This window comes from Schistocerca serialis, chromosome 1 (assembly GCF_023864345.2).
Source record: "Schistocerca serialis cubense isolate TAMUIC-IGC-003099 chromosome 1, iqSchSeri2.2, whole genome shotgun sequence".
Lineage (NCBI taxonomy): Eukaryota > Metazoa > Arthropoda > Insecta > Orthoptera > Acrididae > Schistocerca > Schistocerca serialis.
The window spans coordinates 1,018,101,996-1,018,122,373 of NC_064638.1; the positions used below are offsets into that span (position 1 = coordinate 1,018,101,996).

The 20,378-nt window shown below is 43.6% G+C and overlaps 1 protein-coding gene across 1 annotated transcript in view; it reads right to left on the minus strand.

Moving 5' to 3' along the window:
* LOC126455015 (lachesin-like) overlaps positions 1–15,512 on the minus strand; it is a 1,274,520-nt gene extending 1,259,008 nt beyond the window's left edge. The window contains exon 1 of the mRNA XM_050091143.1: positions 15,401–15,512. Within this exon, the coding sequence (XP_049947100.1) occupies positions 15,401–15,512 (112 nt within the window). The remainder of the gene's footprint in view (positions 1–15,400) is intronic.
* Positions 15,513–20,378: the final 4,866 nt, after the last annotated feature.

Consider the following 20,378-nt stretch of genomic DNA (forward strand, 5'->3'; position numbering starts at 1 on the left):
CTGCATCGTCGCGTCTTGGGCAGCTGCCGTTCGTCAAGGTTCTGCCTCCCATCGGCCGCCGACATCCGCCGAAGTCCCACCGGACCTTCAGCACTGCCTACATAGTGCTCTGCTTCATCGGATTGTCTCCGTCGTCTCCCACCGTCCGCCCCGCTGCGCCCTCACCACGAGGGAAAGGATGCAGTATCTGAGGCTAACTTCAAACTTCAAAAAAGGGAAGCGGGATGGTATCTGGTTTTTCGCCTGCAACACAGCTGCCGCATTACACCCGTGGCCAGCTAGTCGCGCGCTTCGGTACTGCAGGCGTCTGTTGCCAGAGATCTACATGCGCCGACCCATCCAATATACTGCCACACTTGTTCCGCATGCTTCGTAAAATCGGTTCGCCAAAACTTTTCCATAATGGCAGCCTTCGACGTTGGTCCTATTACTGTTTCCTTAGTTTCTGTGGCATTGTCAGAATAATAATAATAATAATAATTATTATTATTATTATTATAAAAATTTTAAAATTAAATTAATCCTATAATGCCCTTTGTTACATATGTATAACATCAGGAATTTATCGCATTGTTTCGACAGTAAATTTATATTTACCGATAATGCCAGATTCACAGTTATGTAACGACGTTATAAATGCATTTTAATTCGCTACGATGGAAATTCAGTCTGCCAACTTCTTTGTGTCCTAACAATACTAACAACAGCACCAGCGACCCCACTAAGAAACCGTTACATGGCGGTCAGGCCTTTGATATTCAACAATAGCCTGCTTCTTCTTTCATCCGGCGAATGCAGTAAGTTGTCATCTGTGTATCAAAATAGTTTCCGATTACATTAAACCGGATAACTGGTTGAAAAGTGGAAGTTTGAAAGGGGAACAGGGTTTAACAGAATCGCACGTTAGGGATGAGTCAACTGGATTCAGCTTCAAGTGATGGTCAATCCGTATGCAAAGAAAAGAAAGTACGATGATAATTACATTAGTTTTGGATTTTCGTATATAGGTGATAAGGTCTGTCAAAGACCATAGCTTGGTGTTGTTTATGGCAACATTTTTGCTCAACTTAAACTCCATTTAAAAACTAAACATCCCACCCACGTAAACAAATCTGCTGATTTTTTTAAACGAACAGAAAAATCATTTAACTAATTTTGTACCCGCAGAAAAATCATTAATTAATTTTGTACCCGCTGCAAACACTGACAATGAGCGTGCTCTTGAGGCGTCTTATCGCGTTAGCTACAGCACTGCTAAAACTGCAAAGCCTCATTCAATAGCTGAAGGTTTCGTGTGGCCACCTACAAATAAAGTAGTACAGTGCATGCTTGGAAAATCTTTCACAAAAAAGTCAGTATAGTACCATTGTCAGACAATATGGTTAACTGCCGGAATAAAGACGTCAAATTTTGTCGAAAATTAAATTTTGGAAAGGGTTTGTGACAACCCTTCTTTTGCGATTCAGCTTGACGAATCGACTGATGTTGCTAATTTAACCATTTTGTTTTTTGTCCGTTGTATTAATGGGGAGTCTGTAGAAGTGGAGCTACTATTCTGGAGACCCTTGAAAGAGAGAACTATGGAAGGAGACACATTTTAAGTTAATCGACGAATACATTCGCGAAAATTCAATGGACCGGACTCACTGTGAAGGCATTTGTTCAGATGGTGCCAAAGTGAAATCGATAGCGCCAAATGCTTCTTGGACACACTGTTGCATTCATACACAAGCTCTTGTTTCTAAACGCATGCCTGATGGACTGAAATCTGTCCTACACGATACAGTGAAAATGCTTAATTTTATTAACGCTCGCTCTGCAAATACGCGCATCTTTACGGTGCTTTGTGAGGGAAAGGGAAGCATTATAAGTGTTTATTGTCTCACATAGAAGTTAGTTGGCTATCTCCAGGTAGAATTATTTAGAGACTGTTTGAACTTAACGACGAAATTCTCATCAGCCATGCCTTTCAAGAAGCAAAGTGCATGGAAGATGAAATCTGGTTTCAGACTTTATCCTATTTGACAGATATTTTCTCAAAAATTAAAAGTTTAAACTTGCCTCTCAAGGGGTCAAATATAAACGATTATAATGTGAAAGACCATATCGAATCATTCATTAAAAAACTGAACTTTTGGCGAACGTGTTTCAGTAGGATTCAAACAGAGTGCTTTGATACCCTTTGAAGTGTTGGCAGAAGAGCCAACACCGTGTTGCTAGAGGAGGCCGAAATGCACGCGTTTAATTACACGCAGACTGGCGTGAGGTCTGGAACAGTTAAGGGAATTCTTAGTAGCAAATATAGTACGTAGTTGATGTAATACTTAGCTTTAATCCATAACTGGTTAACATCGGTCTTGACTGTACATAATTTCCATTTCAATATAAACTGATAATGGCGCCTTGCTAGGTCGTAGCAATTGACGTAGCTGAAGGCTATGCTAACTATCGTCTCGGCAAATGAGAGCGTATTTGTCAGTGAACCATTACTATGAACGTCGGCTGTACAACTGGGGCGAGTGCCAGGATCTCTTTAAACCTACCGTGTGGTGGCGCTCGGTCTGCAATTACTGACAGTGGCGACACGCGGGTCCGACGTATACTAACGGACCGCGGCCGATTTAAAGGCTACCACCTAGCAAGTGTGGTGTCTGGCGGTGACACCACACCCTTCACGACTTCCTGCTGGCAAATCGTCTTTCTTTGGACGAAAATGTCAAGAACACGGTTAAAGAACATTTGAAGGCTCTTGCAAAAACCTTAGTGAGTATTTCCCTGCTACGTCCAATAACAACAACTGTATACGCAATCCCTTCGAAGAGTCAACAATTTTAGAATCTACATTAAACATAAATGAAAAGAGCAGCTCTTGAAATTTTCACTGATTATCGGTTACAGAAAAGTTATAAGTCTTTGCCATTCATTGATTTTTGGTTAAGTTGAAAGGAGTTCCCATTGTTAACGAATGAAGTCATAACGAGTTTATTAGCGTCTTCATCAACATATTTGTGCGAGAAGTTGTTTTCTTCTTATGCCTCTGTGAAACATAAATATACAAACAGACTTTGTGCTGAAAGTGATTTGAGACGTCAATTAACTTCTCTGGTGCCTGATTTCAAAGCTCTATGGCATGTAAAGCAGGCGCAACTTTCCCACTGAGTTCCAAGGAAAAGGTCAGTCATTACAAAGAACGCTTTTATTTATTATTGCAGCTAGGCCTACCGTTGTGTAACTTTTAAGCCGTAACTAGAGGAACTTTAGGTTTTAACCATTAAGGGTTAAGTTAATTTAAGGTTATTAAGCCTGTTGCTTGGAATTAAAGTTTATGCATGTCTACTGTGCGTGTATTTAAAATTCAATGGTTCACCCAACTCAGATCGTTGCAGAAGGGGTTCGCGTGTGGAAAAAGATTTATAACATCACGGACGTCGACACAAGCACGCCTCTTGGCAAGCCATTCTCCAGGAGGCGCCACCAGAGATGCCATCCATACTTCAATGGCTGCACTGCAATCTCAGGGCATATCTTCCTCAGCAAGTCAAGTGCTCGCCCTGTGCTGCGCGGATATCCTTCTACACGCTGTGAGACGCAGCCTCAGTCAACTCATCCCAGTGGAGCTCATGCTCCAGGCATTACGTCGGTCGCGCTAGCGGCCCATCCAAACCAGCTCAAGCCTCTGAATCTACACCTCGTCGACGCCGTCCTTGAGCAGCTACTGTGGAGTATGCGTCACAGGAGCCACACTACACACAGAGTTGCCAGCCATCACCCTCGCACCCTGCGACTCCAAAGGCCACGTTTGGTCGAGCCTGCGACTCCCATCGGCCGGAGAGGCCTCATAAGACATTGAACCTCTCAAGACCCGTTGTCCAACGAACCGGTATTCTTTGTGGAGCTCGTACTGTTAATCCGTGTCTAATAGTAACGTCAGAAATGACATTGATCTCCTTATATTTCTATTGGATCAGAAGGATCCTTAAGTTTCTATCGGTATCTATGTCATGTTGAATTTTCCTAATGGAGTGTTTTACACCCACTATCTGGGAATCGTCAATCAATGCGTATGTGCCACCTTCGGCAGCACACAAAAATTGACATGCGAGTTCGGAGAAGAGAGATAGGTCTTTGGGAACTGGAATTACCATGCCATGATATTTCGGCTCGTGTGGGCTACACTGTTATGATAATGATACATCTACATGTAGATCTACGTCTACACGATTACTCTGCAGTTCACAATTAAGTAAAATGAAAATTTCACAGACTTTACTGGTCTCATACAGATACGATATTACGTATATAGACAGAAGCGGTGAATGAAAATTTGTACCAAGGTCGAGAACTGATAGACAGCTGCGTTAGCCACTAACCCAGCGGTTCACACAACTGCACGGATTACTCTGACACGCCGCCGTCCTCGATCCAGATTCTCGCTGTACAAAATGCATGTTTGACGATCAGCAGCTTTTTAGCTGAAAGCCAACTATCGACGAGTTTCAGTCACAGATTATCTTCATGGATTAGTATTAAAACAATTAGGCCATAACATCACTTCTTTCATTACTTAAATCATGGCCACGTCACATTTGTAGAGCATGCCATGAATTCCAGTATAACATACACTGTTTTAAACCTAGCCCGCCAAGATGGTCTCTGATAAGAAACAGTCGGTAAATTAAAATGCAGCTGATGGTCAAACATGCATTTTATATATTTCTGGACGACTGTTAGTAGTCACCTTCCAAAAATGTTCAAATTCTCACTGCTGCTCCAGTCCGTTCATGTGAAAGGGGGAATTTAAAGCAGACTGAGGTGGCAGTGAGAATTTGGATCGAGAATGGAGGCATGCCAGGATAATCCGCGCAGTTGTAAGAACCGCTGTGCCAGGGTGCCGTAGTGGAGCCAGCACGATAGCTTAGCGTGTTCGGTCAGAGAGATACCTGACTTCCGTAATAAAAAAACTGAGTGAATTAATCAACGATGAACTTGAAAAAGCTCATGGGACGTCCGGCCTGAACAAATACAACGACCAATGACGAACAAAATGAGAATTTGTTCCCAAGTCTTGCTACAAATTTTCACTCGCCGCTTCATCCTACATACGTCAAATCAAACTAAATGCCTCGAAGAGGGTTCATCGAATCACCTTAAAGTCATTTCTGCCCCGTTCCAGTCTCGAACAGTATGCGGGAAAAATGAAGATTTAAATCTTCGGGTAAGAGCTCTGATTTCTCTTATTTTGTTATGATAATCGTTCCTCCCTACGTAGGGAGGCGCCAACAAATATTTTCACGCTCTGGGGAGAAAGATGGTGATTTAACTTCATGAGAAAAACCTACCGCAACGAAAAATGCCCTTGTTTGAATGGATCCCATTCCAACTCGCACATCATGCCCGTGGCACACTCTCCCCTATTTCGCGATAATACAAAACGAGCGGCACTTCTCTGAACTTTTTCGATGTCCTCCATCCTGTCTGATGCAGATCCCACACTTCACAACAATACTCGGGAATGGGGTAGACAAGCGTAGTGCAACCAGTCTGTTTAGTACACCTGTTGTTTTTTCTAAGTGTTCTGCCAATAAATTTTAGTCTTTGGTTTGCTTTTCCCAAAATATTATCTACGTGGTCCTTCGAATTTAAGTTTTTCGTACCTGATGGATAGATTGGAGCCTATGGATAGAAGGTGGTCCTTTGTCTCAATGCTGCACAGGACCCTATAACATGGCGATGAAACGGAACCACCACCACCCTACCTCGTTCTTATGGGCGTAACAGACCATACATTCTTGTCCCAAGTGTTGCTTCCAAGCTGAAACAATTGTGGGCCTATCTGCGTCGACATCTCCGCGTCATATCTGCGAGTATGCATGCCGTTGTGTTCTTTTCTAAATAGCATTGGCGCCTGATCTCCGTTGCTGGTGATACGAACGTGTTTTTAGACGATTTCACCTTGAGTCGTACGACAATGGCAGCATGAATCTTAAACGCTACAGCAGCATATGTTATTGCGCAGCACCGAAGAAATACGCAAAGTGTTGTGTTTTAGGGTCCCATTGGATACATCGTACCTGTTTCAGTCCAGTCCTGCGCTTACAGTGTAGTTATGACATCTGCTGTTTTGTAACTCGAAGCGGTGGCATCGTTCGACCAGCGTGTCACATTTCAACGGGATAGTGTATGCTCGTATGTGGCAAAATATATGCAGACCTTCGATAAATATCACCCACCATTGTTTACAGATGACGAAGAAGCCGCATACTTGTCTGAGATAGTGTTATCGGCAGCTGACATAGTTTGAAAGTGGCCTCATTGTGGGCTCCACTTAGCCGTCTGGTCGAATTGCGTGGAGTATCCGTATTTGTGGGGAATTCGGATGTGATAGTAGTCTGATGATGCACTGAATGAGAACTTGGAGGCAGGCATGTTCGTCGTCAAGGTTGAAGCCAAACACGTCAGACAACTACACAGGAGGACCATTGTATTGTGCACCAAGCACATCGTAACCTCTTCACATCTGTGCCAGCCATGCGACAAAAAATAATGGGCTGCAATATGCTGTTCATCCCTCACCATTGGTTGGAGACTAGAAGCAGCCGACCTAGAGAATTACCATCATGCGTAGGCTGCCGTTAACAGAACAACGCAAATGGGCGCCTTTGAAGTGGTGTTGTGACCTGGAAGCATGCACTGATGATGAATGGCGTCACGTTGTGTTCAACGATGAATCGCTGTTCTACACTACCCTCTACGACTGTCGTCAGTGTATGCGGTGGGTGTGGGGCGTGTATGGCGGAGACTTGAGGAGAGGTCCCGTTCTTCCAATGTTTCGTAGAAGCACAGCGATGTTACTCACGGAGCTTGTAGTGTGTCGAGTCGTCGAGTATGACTTCAGGTCACACCTGGGTCACAGCTGGTGGTGGACATCATGCGTCCTCATGTCCCTTCATGGACAGAATCGTGGTGTAATTTTTCAATAGAACAATGCTCATCCACGCAAGGCACGTGTCTTGGTGGATTGTTAGCGTGATATTGAAATACTCCCGAAGTCAGAAAGATCGCTAGATCTGTGTCTGATAGAACATGTGAGGCGCAGCTCGGACGTAAACTGTGTCCCAATGCCGGCATGCAGGATATCAAGGACCAAATATAACAGTTGTGGGCCACCGTTCCTCAGGAGAGTATACAATTGCTTAAGACATCCTTCCCAGCCGAATCAGTGCACGCGTCCAGGACAGAGAGGGTGCAACATCTTACAGGTAAGTGGGTTCACACTGCAGAGGTCTTTGTAACTTTAACCGATTTTGTAGTCACTGAAATAATATCACATAACATCCCAACCCTTGAATATTCGCTTCCTCCTCTCCTTATGGGTGTTTCATTTTTTTCAGGCAGTAGGAAAATAAGAGATTATGGAGCTGAGTTTTCCTCTATTGAGGTCTTAGTAACTTAGATCGATTTTGTAGTCACTGAAATAATATCATATAACCCCCCAACCCTTGAATATTCGTTTCCTCCTCCCCTTCTGGGTGTTTCATATTTTTCAGGCAGTAGGAAAATAAGGGATTATGGAGCAGACTTTTCCTCTATTGTTCTTTGCATAGGCTGCAACACAGTGTAGGCCGTTAAGCCCTACCTAATAGATGTAGGAACGTAGCACCGAACGTGCGCATCGAATTAAAAATTGTAGTCCAAAACACAGAGCAGCTGCTTTTGTGTTTTTGGCAGTATTCTCATTCAACTAGACGAATGTTTTGCTGGATTCACATCTGCATTTCGAAAAAGTAATAGCCGTTTGACTTACGATATTCGTAGACAGTCGAACTGAGTGGCTTTCTGAGTGCCACAGGATACAGGAACTCTCGTGCTGCCATGGAATGGACGGAAGAAATAAAAAAGCAACGAGGGAGCTACATTACGATCTAAAGCAAACAAGAAAGAGGAAGAAGAAATATACAGGGAAGTGTGCAATTATTCTCGCAGACATACACGATGTTGTAGACGGAAGAAACACAAGACGCATATTACTGTAGAATTATTAAGATTTCTTAAAAATCAACGGTAACAGTGAAGTCTGCTAAATTCTAGTACGCAGCTTCAATTTTCTGGATAAGCTCATGAGAAGCACAGCACATTTTACGATGATCACTTTTCTAGACCGAAATGAGTGACTAAATCCTTATGAACATACATTTCCTTGAATTCATACAACAAATTATTCGTATTACATGCTTCTGAACCCGGATACCATGGTTTCATGATTACCCTAAAATGTTATACCATATTGCATTACGGAATGAAGGTAATCAAAAGATGCCAGCTTTCTTTCTTTTAAACCATCTGTGTCTGATGAAAATTTATTTGAACTTTTCGGTAGTTCTGTTGCCAGTATTCTACCCGTACGATCTCATATTTCATGTGTATGTTGGGTGAAAACTTCCTGCAGGTTCTGAACTGCATGTAGTGAAGTTGTTGATGGTGTAATGACAGGCAGTTGGCTGTAAATTCATTACCAACCTCCATGAAAATTCCACTAACAGCTCTTTCTAAAAATGCATTTGACTTGCTGTTTATCGCAACGTTTTTATAATCAGCATACAAAACGAACTTATCTGATTTCATTCACCCTATTTCCCTCTAAACATGTGTATCAAACAGCGAAACGCGAGTCTCAATCGTCCTCAGCGAAACGATATGGGGAACAGCTGTAAAATACCAACCACAGGATCTGGAATTCGTATCAGACGAAAATAGGCACTGGAAATCGACGGTATCTCCAGCGGATCACATCAATCTAAATTCTGACAGCTGCGTAGCGTGTCAGCTCTCCGCAGAGGTGGCGTGCATTGGAAAAGCACACGTGCCTTCTGTCGCTGCCTGTTCTCTGGCCGTAACAACTTGAGTCTTCGCTTTTATTACATTTGCATCCAGTCCAAACAGAGGCTAGCTAACCCGCTCCACACCGGAAATTAGCATTTAGAGGTCCCTCTTTCTCCCACTCGTATTTTTTTCCAACATCAACTGCAAGTGGCTGCTCGCTCGAAAGAGAAGTGTAACTTTCCGTTTCTGGCTCAGAAACAAGTAGGCCTAATGGAGAAGCAGTTTTTCAATCGCTGCAGTCGGATTTCGAGAAATATCATGTTGAAAAAAAAGACAGCTGATGTCTCGGCAAGTGTTAGGTAAGCTGGTACAAAAGGAATAAGTGCCAACACCAAAATATTTGCATACGTTGTTTCGTTGCTTGCATGTTACTTGCTTGCACTAAATTTGCAATGAATAATCATTAGTGTTTCGAAACATGCAAACAACTTAGTCTACTACTACATTGGACGGAGGAAGGGTAGAGAGTGATTTTCGTCGAAAATGTGATCAGCTGCGTCGTACCACTAGAAAGAGAAGGTATTTTTTGCGTTTTTCTGACTTAAAACAAATTTATATCATCCATTTCAATAGACCGTTCCAACGATGAAGTCTTCTCGGGTTTTAAGCCGAGTCAAGGCGTCGTTCTGCGGACTCCTTGTCCCAGCTGATAACCCGAGAAGACTTCATCATCGAGATTCGTCTAAGTCTAGTCTAAATCTGCATACAGACCATTCCAAGTTTCACTATACTCTCTTTCAAAACAGTAACGTGGTCGTTACTATCGCTTAGCGACATGAAAGGTACCACATCTGTCGAAGACCAAACATAAAAAGTTCGTCTAATTATTGTGATTAGATAACGAAACTAGTTATTAGACAAATGACGATAAATTTACAGTTCACCGATTTCACTGAAGGTGTGTTGAATTTCTTACAGATAACGTGATTACAGTGATCAGCAAGGACATATTCCTACTTTAAAGTCCCCCGCCGCGTTTTTCTGTCTCTATACGAAGTCTAATCTCGGGAACTACAGTAGGATTCTGAAAAAGTTTTCACTAATAGACAGTCTGATTGACGAGGAAGGTTTGTGTATATAATTAGTAATTATAGTGATGATGAGTGTGTAATACATGTATTCTTATCTATGCCATATTTAATTGGTATTTGGAGTGACATCTCGTGGCAATGACTGGAAACGAGAGCTGTTCAACTGAAGAAGAGGCTGTATCTGCCACCGCAACTCCACCGCTTGACCAGAAGTTAAAGGTATATACACCTTTTGTAATTTAAAGAACCTCGCTGCTTTTTCTGCCTGTGCGTGAAAGGCTAATCTCAGAGACTACCACAGGGACTTTAGATATTTTGGTACAGTTTTTACTAGTAGGTAGAAAAAAGTTTGTATATATAATTTATAAATATTTCGTGAAAAATGGCTGAATGAGGTGACTTAAAGTTTTTCTGTTTGTGTGTGAAGGCTAATGTCAGTAACTATAAGGATTTTGATACGCTTTTCACTAACTGCTTTCGAAGTATTGCCAGTCAAATGATTACTACGCTTTAGAAAACCTCATCTGGCCATCACGATCATCTGACTTGATACTTTACGTGGCTCAAATTTCAGAGGCCTCCGAAAATGTCTTATGAATGCTGAAGATGAAAACGTTGATCCAGTTATAACAACCAGTCAGTAATGCAACAGCTATACACATAACACTATAAACTTATACTTCTCGATGTATATATGGAAACGTTGTCTGCCAAAGTACAGATGATTTGCAGACGAAAATTCTTCTTACTTTTTTTGTCGACGATTAGTCAGAAAGTAATGATTAAACGTCATCCAAACAAAAATAATGAGATAATTAACGTCAAAGTTTTTTCTTTATAGCCACAGTCTTCGAAAACTGCCTGTGGCAGCCAGTGCGAAGTCGAAGTGGTTCTGATGGAAAACATCAATTAGGGGATTGAAACATTTACCGAGGAAATCGAAAAAATAGCTCAAAAAGTTTTCTTTGTATTAACAACAATCTCGAATGCTGTTTCTAGTAGTCCATAAATAACTAATTCGACTGAAACTGATATAATTGCTGCCGACTGTTTGTTGTTGAATGTGTTGACAAACATAACTATGGGATTTACCAATTGGACCTCAAAGTCGTGAGTAACTTCAGTTTTACGTCTATCAGTACTTCCCTCTATTAGGTCTAAGCCAAATACACTCCTGGAAATTGAAATAAGAACACCGTGAATTCATTGTCCCAGGAAGGGGAAACTTTATTGACACATTCCTGGGGTCAGATACATCACATGATCACACTGACAGAACCACAGGCACATAGACACAGGCAACAGAGCATGCACAATGTCGGCACTAGTACAGTGTATATCCACCTTTCGCAGCAATGCAGGCTGCTATTCTCCCATGAAGACGATCGTAGAGATGCTGGATGTAGTTCTGTGGAACGGCTTGCCATGCCATTTCCACCTGGCGCCTCAGTTGGACCAGCGTTCGTGCTGGACGTGCAGACCGCGTGAGACGACGCTTCATCCAGTCCCAAACATGCTCAATGGGGGACAGATCCGGAGATCTTGCTGGCCAGGGTAGTTGACTTACACCTTCTAGAGCACGTTGGGTGGCACGGGATACATGCGGACGTGCATTGTCCTGTTGGAACAGCAAGTTCCCTTGCCGGTCTAGGAATGGTAGAACGATGGGTTCGATGACGGTTTGGATGTACCGTGCACTATTCAGTGTCCCCTCGACGATCACCAGTGGTGTACGGCCAGTGTAGGAGATCGCTCCCCACACCATGATGCCGGGTGTTGGCCCAGTGTGCCTCGGTCGTATGCAGTCCTGATTGTGGCGCTCACCTGCACGGCGCCAAACACGCATACGACCATCATTGGCACCAAGGCAGAAGCGACTCTCATCGCTGAAGACGACACGTCTCCATTCGTCCCTCCATTCACGCCTGTCGCGATACCACTGGAGGCGGGCTGCACGATGTTGGGGCGTGAGCGGAAGACGGCCTAACGGTGTGCGGGACCGTAGCCCAGCTTCATGGAGACGGTTGCGAATGGTCCTCGCCGATACCCCAGGAGCAACAGTGTCCCTAATTTGCTGGGAAGTGGCGGTGCGGTCCCCTACGGCACTGCGTAGGATCCTACGGTCTTGGCGTGCATCCGTGCGTCGCTGCGGTCCGGTCCCAGGTCGACGGGCACGTGCACCTTCCGCCGACCACTGGCGACAACATCGATGTACTGTGGAGACCTCACGCCCCACGTGTTGAGCAATTCGGCGGTACGTCCACCCGGCCTCCCGCATGCCCACTATACGCCCTCGCTCAAAGTCCGTCAACTGCACATACGGTTCACGTCCTCGCTGTCGCGGCATGCTACCAGTGTTAAAGACTGCGATGGAGCTCCGTATGCCACGGCAAACTGGCTGACACTGACGGCGGCGGTGCACAAATGCTGCGCAGCTAGCGCCATTCGACGGCCAACACCGCGGTTCCTGGTGTGTCCGCTGTGCCGTGCGTGTGATCATTGCTTGTACAGCCCTCTCGCAGTGTCTGGAGCAAGTATGGTGGGTGTGACACACCGGTGTCAATGTGTTCTTTTTTCCATTTCCAGGAGTGTAATTGTTTAATTACAGTGAAATTCACCTGTCTATTATCAGCTTCTGACATTTGCCTTTCATGGTCTATTAGAAAAGCGATATTCCAGACTGAAGCTGTCCGGGTCCTCACCTTTCGTGGACAATAACGAGATAAATTTTGCATTAGGTTTACAGGTGTGCCTGGAAAGCTCAGCGGTTAAGAACATTCCCGCAAATGGCAAGGCTCGGATTCTGTGCCAGGTACGACAATCTGTTTCAGTCTATCAGCAACTTTCTTTGTAAAGCAATTTGTTAGTAGAGTCAATGATTCATTGTTGTTTAGTTTACTTCTTAAGTTTTTCAGTTTCATAGGTTGGACTAATATTCACTTGAGGTGACAGCATCTCAGCACCTCCACACATTTGACATGTACATGCAAGAACAGTGTTGAACACGGAGTATGACGTAGTTGCTAAGTAAACTTGCAGTAAAGTTTCTTTTTCTCCAAACACCAACAGTCAAGTCAAGTCAAGTTTTCTTTATCAATGACAGACGTAAAGCCTCGTGGAACACATACATCCGAACGTGTGGAGTCCGTTTTGATCATATTTCTTCAATTGAAACAGTTTATGGGAATGTGCTCGGGTAAAACAGAAACTGCACTCCATACTCAATATTCTTGTCTTCAGTGTCGGCTGCCTGCCGAGAAATCCACTGTTGTCGATGATTATGGTAAATTATTCGGACAGTCTTTACATCGGGAAAAGCTCAAAGCTTACAAGAATATTATATGTTTAGCCAACTAAGACTTCAAATACAATCTGTTATAAAAAAAATTTACTATTTCTGTACACTTCACAATCAAATTAAAATACGTCTATGTCGTCCTCGACTGTTAAGATTATTTATTTTTAAAATCCACGTTTGCAATTTCAGCCTTTTGTCATTTTCAAATGGAACACAGCGAAACTTTTGTCTTTTACCGATAGTATGCTAAGACATGAAATTTATGTTCTGCTCCACTCGAAAATGACTCAAGGCCAAGACAGAAACTTTAAAAATAACTAATCTTAAAAGAGGAGGGCGACGATGACGCCTCTTAGCAAATCTTATAGAAATACGCAATATCCAAACATTTTAAGATTTAAAATAAATAGGAACAGAATGTCAGGAATACCCATAAAAGAGTAATGTTAAGTTAACTTTCCCGTCATTAGTTCACGATAGATGCTTCACCATCATCTCAAAACATATTACTCCGATGCTCGTTAAATGATGACGAGCCCTTTCTAAATCTTATCTTCAGAATCCAGTGACATACGAAAATTTCTACGAAGCGTTCCATAAACATTCTCCTCCCGGAAAAATATCATATTGAGAATGAAGGCTTTCTCAGCAAAATTTATACATGCAGTTGGGTTGTTAATTTTAGTAAGTAAAGAAACACAATAACAAACATGTGAATGAAATTTGTTGAAACGCGCTCCAACACGACGCTGTTACTCGACCGACACCGCTAGGAGGTTTCATCAGCGTTGATTTTAATTGTCGATAGTCAAAGCAAAAATAAGCGCCCCAAAATAAACAAGAAGTTTGGAAAAGATATAATTCTCAAAGCAAAATATTACAATTACTCCAAGAGACCACTCGCATACGTATTTTACTTAATAATGATATTCATTTGTTAAAGAATTGTTGATGTATCAACTCAGACACTCCACTAAAAGATTTAGTTTGTATTTGAAGGGGTCATCATGCTGCGTCCAGTTTCACAGAAACAAAAAAGTATAAAAAAGTTGCTAAGGTGTTTCACACCATAAACAAAAGTTTCCTGTCAACAAAACGATAAATTTATAGAACTGAGCACTATTTCATAAGTAGATTACGTCTAAAGATGATTGCAGTCTGAAACTGATGTCACACGGGTAACTGTTGCAAACGTACTTATTCAGTACTCATTGCACATACATAGGATTGATACCCATTGAAAAACATCTATTATTCACTGATTCAGTGCAGTTGTGGCAATTGTCAAGCATATCACTAGTTCACCGATTACAAGCAAGTCGCGTTTCGTGTGCTCTGAACTTCGTAATATAATTATCAGAACATTAAATCGCAGCCACTAGTTAACAAAATAACACCAACATATTTTATCGTTCTGTAAACATTAGAAACAGACTTTCTATAAAAGTACGCATTTGGCATGCTTTAACAGCCATACTAGCTGTTGATTTCTGACTGATAACGTGCAAGTGTAAGACACAAATCCCAGACATCGTAAAGGCAAAGCGTGGTGCACATGAGAGTGAAGAGTTTTGGACTTTTGCCAATGGAATATAAATAATATAGAGTAAGTATAATCAAGTTTTTAATCAAAATTTGTCAAAATAATAACGTTGTGGTAGAATGTGGACATCTTCACAGGTGAATATTTAACAATCATGTTCGGGAGCCGAGAGGTCTTATAAAGTCAGAATGCAGTCAAGTTCCGCAAGGGACAAATTTGTCGAAATCTGTCGTAATTGGGAGCAACTGCTCTGAAAGAGAATTAAGCACCTTCCTTCTAATTCGTCAAATGGGGCTAGAGAAAAAGATGTCGATAATGAAGTAGTGCTAGAACAAGCATCTTCAAATCCCTTAGTAAAATGCATTCGTATCAGTAGCATAATGTAATTACGGGCGAACTACCACCTCGACAAGTAATGATATTTAGTACTGTGATTAATTGTTTGGAAACAGAAACTCCACAATAAGCTAGACTTGTGTATGAATTAGCTTCCGCGACCGTAGTCGATTTCGGTAGAAGTCGTCTCGATGTCTGACCGTGAACAAAGGCACCTACAACAAGGGCTGTGCCATTGCACCATTTAACACCACAGTGCTGTCGCAAGCCCACTTGTGGCGCGGCAGAGCGTGCAGAGGGAATACTGCTTACCGGCGGCTGCGCCGGCGCCATTGACGGAGGCCGGGGGCGGCGTGTCGGGGGCGGCGGCGGAGGCGAGCAGCAGCAGGCAGAGCGGCGGCCCCAGCGGCGCGGAGGCGCGCATCGCGACTGCCGGCCCGACGCCGCCGCCACGGCCACGCGCCCACGGCGCAGCCGGCGCCGCCAGCAGCGCATGAGCGCCGCGACGCCGCTGCCGACGCCGACGCCGACGCCGGCCTCCGGGCTCAGCGTCTGTCTCGGCTCATGTGTGGTTAACATGCTGCAGCGTAATTCCCCGTCGTCTAAAAAGACTGTGGGTGGAAGCTGCGGACAATATCATCGACAATCCGGAGATCGCAACGACTCGTTCTACATATAGTAAACTACTGGCCATTAAAATTGCTACACCACGAAGATGACGTACTACAGCCGCGAAATTTAACCGACAGGAAGAAAATGCTGTGACATGCAAATGATTAGCTTTTCAGAGCATTCACACAAGGCTGGCGCCGGTGGCGACACCTACAACGTACTGACATGAGGAAAGTTTCCAACCGATTTCCCATACACAAACAGCAGTTGATCGCCGTTGCCTGGTGATACGTTGTTCTGATGCCTCGTGTAAGGAGGAGAAATGCGTACCATCACGTTTCCGACTTTGATAAAGGTCGGATTGTAGCCTATCGCGATTGCGGTTTATCGTATCGCGACATTGCTGCTCGCGTTGGTTGAGATCCAATCCAGAGCAGAAAATGGACTCGGTGACTTCAGTAGGGTAATACGGAACGCCTTGCTGGATCCCAACGGCCTCGTATCACTACCAGTAGAGATGATAGGCATCTTATCCGCATGGCTGTAACGGGTCGTGCAGCCACGTCTCGATCCCTGAGTCAACATATGGGGACGTTTGCAAGACAACAACCATCTGCACGAACAGTTCGACGACGTTTGCAGCAGCATGGACTATCAGCTCGGAGACCGTGACTGCGGTTACCCTTGACGCTGCATCACAGATAGGAGTGCTTGCGATGGTGTACTCAACGACGAACCTGGGTGCACGAATGCCAAAACGTCATTTTTTCGGATGAATCCAGGTTCTGTTTGCAGCATCATTATGGTCGCATCCGTGTTTGGCGACATAGCGGTCAACGCACATTGGAAGCGTGTATTCGTCATCGCCATACTGGCGCATCACCCGGCGTGATGGTATGGGGTGCATTTGGTTACACGTCTCGGTCACCTTTTGTTCGCATTGACGGCACTTTGAACAGTGGACGTTACATTTCAGATGTGTTACGACCCGTGGCTCTATCCTTCGTTCGATCCCTGCGAAACCCTACATTTCAGCAGGATAATGCACGACCGTATGTTGCATGCCCCGAACGGGCCTTTCTGGATACAAAAAATGTTCGACTACTGCCCTGGCCAGCACATTCTCCAGATCTCTCACCAATTGAAAACGTCTCGTCAATGGTGGCCGAGCAACTGGCTCGTCGCAATACGCCAGTCACTACTCCTGAAGAAGTCTGGTATCGTGTTGAAGCTGCATGGGCAGCTGTACCTGTACACACCATCCAAGCTCTGTATGACTCAATGCCCAGGCGTATCGAGGCCGTTAATACGGCCAGACGTGGTTGTTCTAGGTACTGATTTCTCAGGATCTATGCACCCATATTGCGTGACATGTAATCACATGTCAGTTCTAGTATAATATACTTGTCCAATGAATATCCGTTTATCATCTGCAATTTTTCTTGGTGTAGCAGTTTTAATGGCCAGTAGTGTATTTACACAGTAACACCACAATCGCCTTTGTAATCACGGTGATTAACATCATCTTGAACAATTTTCAAACCATGAGGTTAGTCTGATCGTGATGCAAGCTCCGTTAGTTAGGAGGGGCGTTCAGTAAACAATGCAACATATTTCTTTTTTTCTGCTAGTTTCTGAAATTATTATAGGACATCATGAAATATTCCCGCTTCAGCCCCTATAGTTTCAAGGAATTCCGATACTTGGCGGCGCTATACGTAGCCTTGAAAATGTCGTCCCTAACGGAGGTGCTTTCCAAGCAGATGGCTGTCATTCAGTTTCCTTTGGCGGAAAATCAGAGCATCGCAGATATTCCTAGGCGCTTGTAGAGTGTCTACGGAGATTTTGCAGTGAACAAAAGCACGGTGAGTCGTTGTCGAAGCGTCTGTCATCATTGCAACAAGGTTGGGCAAACCTGTCTCATCTCCCGCGTGCCGGCTGGCTGTGACTCCTGCAATGTTGAAGTGTGCGGACACTCTCACTCGTGGTGATCGTCGGATCGCAGTCAGACACCTCGCTGCTCAACTGGACATATTTATTGTTAGTGCTGACACACTCATCCACCAGTTGGAGTACTCAAAGGTGTGTACCCGCTGGATTCCTTGCCGCCTAATAGAGGATTTCCATTTGTTTGGCCCAATGAAGTATGGACTCCGCGCCAACCAGTACGTGGATGATGAGAATGTTATTGATGCAGCAAGACGTTGGCCCCGACGTTGACCAGCAGAGTGGAACCATGCGGGCATACAGACTCTTCCAGTAAGGTGGGGTAAGGCTGTCAGATTGAACGGAGATTATGCTGAACAATAGGTTTTGTAGCCCAAAGCCCAAAGGTTTGCAAAGGAAACTTATAACATCTTCCTGCAAAATAGTGGCAAATGTGGGTAAAGACGAGGCGGTGGATAGCGAGACGACTGGAAGGTGTTTTGAAAGCCAACGGTTTTCCTATACCACATTAGACACGGTAATGCGTTTCTGGTCTTTCCATTTTTCTGTCCACCCCCTGTATATGTAGCTGTGCGTCGTCGACAAGACTTTAAACACCGACTGTCGCCACTAGTAGTCGTAACGGCAGGGAAAAACCTCAAGATAGTCACAGGAAAGGGTGGAAACACGTTGCTAACGAATAAAAATGTGAAAACGCTATTGCAACTGTTTTTATTTGATTTTTAAAACACTAAAATGATTACTTATCCATCCGTCAATAAATCATCTTGTGTTTTGTAGAACATTCAGGTCCGAATTCGAACCAGAGACAGTATGTTGTGAGATTTGATATGATCCATTGTTTCCTGCTCGGTCGACTTCGCCCCATTAAGTTCACACCGTATCTCTTGAAACAGGAAAGCGAACGCAATACGCATAAGTCGCAATATTTCTGCTGGAGCACTAGCATCATTCTTCATAAACGTGCCTTTCAAGTATAGGAGACAGCTACATGGAATTTCCTCATCTTGATGCTGAATCAGTATTCGTATCTTGTCGTTATTACTGGACATCGCCGAAGCAAATAGTTTGTGAGAAATATATTCCTGACGAGTGATTCGTTCTTCATATCAAACTGGTGTTGTTACTTCAAGCGTTGTCACTTGGAGGTTTCAGTGCAATCAACTTGAGGAAGTCGTAATTCTGAAATGGTATCGCCTTGTGCTTCCGGTGCACAAGTATATAATTTCCGTACTCTTGCTGCTGTTAGCGCTTTAAATTAAGATAATGTACCACAATTTCCTCTTATCAAAAGTCAACCAGTTTCCATCCTGGTCAGTGATGTTCTAATATCTGAACGGTCACTGGCAGATACATTGGACTTCTGGGAATCTCAATCACCTTGTATCCTGGCCCACTGTAAGAAAGAACTTATAGGTGATAAGTATTAATCGATTATTGATGTACGAATTCGTAGCGATATTACACTCGACACAGATCGTACTAAGAGGAAGAATATCCACTAGTTGATCCGTTTCGTAAATTTTCTCTGGATTGTTAGTCAAAATATGACTCCTCGAGAGCCGGCCGCTGTGGAAGAGCGGTTCTAGGCGCTTCAGTCCGGAACCGCGCTGCTGCTATGGTCGCAGGTTCGAATCCTGCCTCGGGCATGGATGTGTGTGATGTCCTTAGGTTAGTCAGGTTTAAGTAGTTCTAAGTCTAGGGGACTGATGACCATAGATGTTATGTCCCATGGTGCTTAGAGCCATTTGAACCATTTGAACTCCACGAGAACCCGAACATTGATCCTATTGAAACATCTCAGTTAAATTCTATTCCGCGTATCCATCAGCGACATTGTACGACGGCTACATGGGCCACATATGTACCGATCTTGTTATTAACTGGTAACCTACATAAATTAGTATCTAATGCGTCCCTAATAGAATAACGACAGTAAAGATGTGATGAGTTGGTCGCCAGCCTCTTAGTTATTTTTTCACATTGCTGCCACCCTCAGCGATTCCAGAGTTGTGACTGTCGAAGTGTTGTTGTGCTGTCTACGAGAGCGGGCGATTAACTGATTAATGACAGTATCTGTTCTATATTTAAATGCCTTTTGCAACATGACACACTATCACAAATGTTTACTAAATTTTTTTGAATGTCATATTTCTTCTACTCATTGCATTGTATTACAGTAGCCTCAATGTAATTTCATATTCCATGCTACAAATGTAAACCGCGTTTGTAGATTGTCGTCTCTATAATGTGCACTCACGAATCCATGTTATTCACATGTCAAAATTTATGTCAAAGCTGTTGCTTGGTAAGTTCGCGCACGCCTGCAGTTGTCACTACTGGGAGAGAAACGTCAAAATCTTCCCCTCTCTCGTACACTCTAAGCCTGTATCAGCTGTGCCACGTATCCTTCTACCCTCAGTTCATGGCAGAATGAATCAACGTCAATTAAAATTAATCACATCCTGAAATAATACTGTCTTTGTAAGTATTTCTGTTTGTTACTGACCACGAAAACTACATTCTTAAGATATTATTAACGATGGTTGACGTTTTTGGATTCGGGCTGTTGCAAGATGCATATTATTGTAAAATATAGCTGAGAATCGCAGGCCGCACGAATACTTGATTTGGTCCGTAGTTTGACGGCTACTGGTACAGAACTACATCGACTGAGGCACACCTGATGATACTAGGATAACTACCACTGGACATAACTGTTGATAGGGAT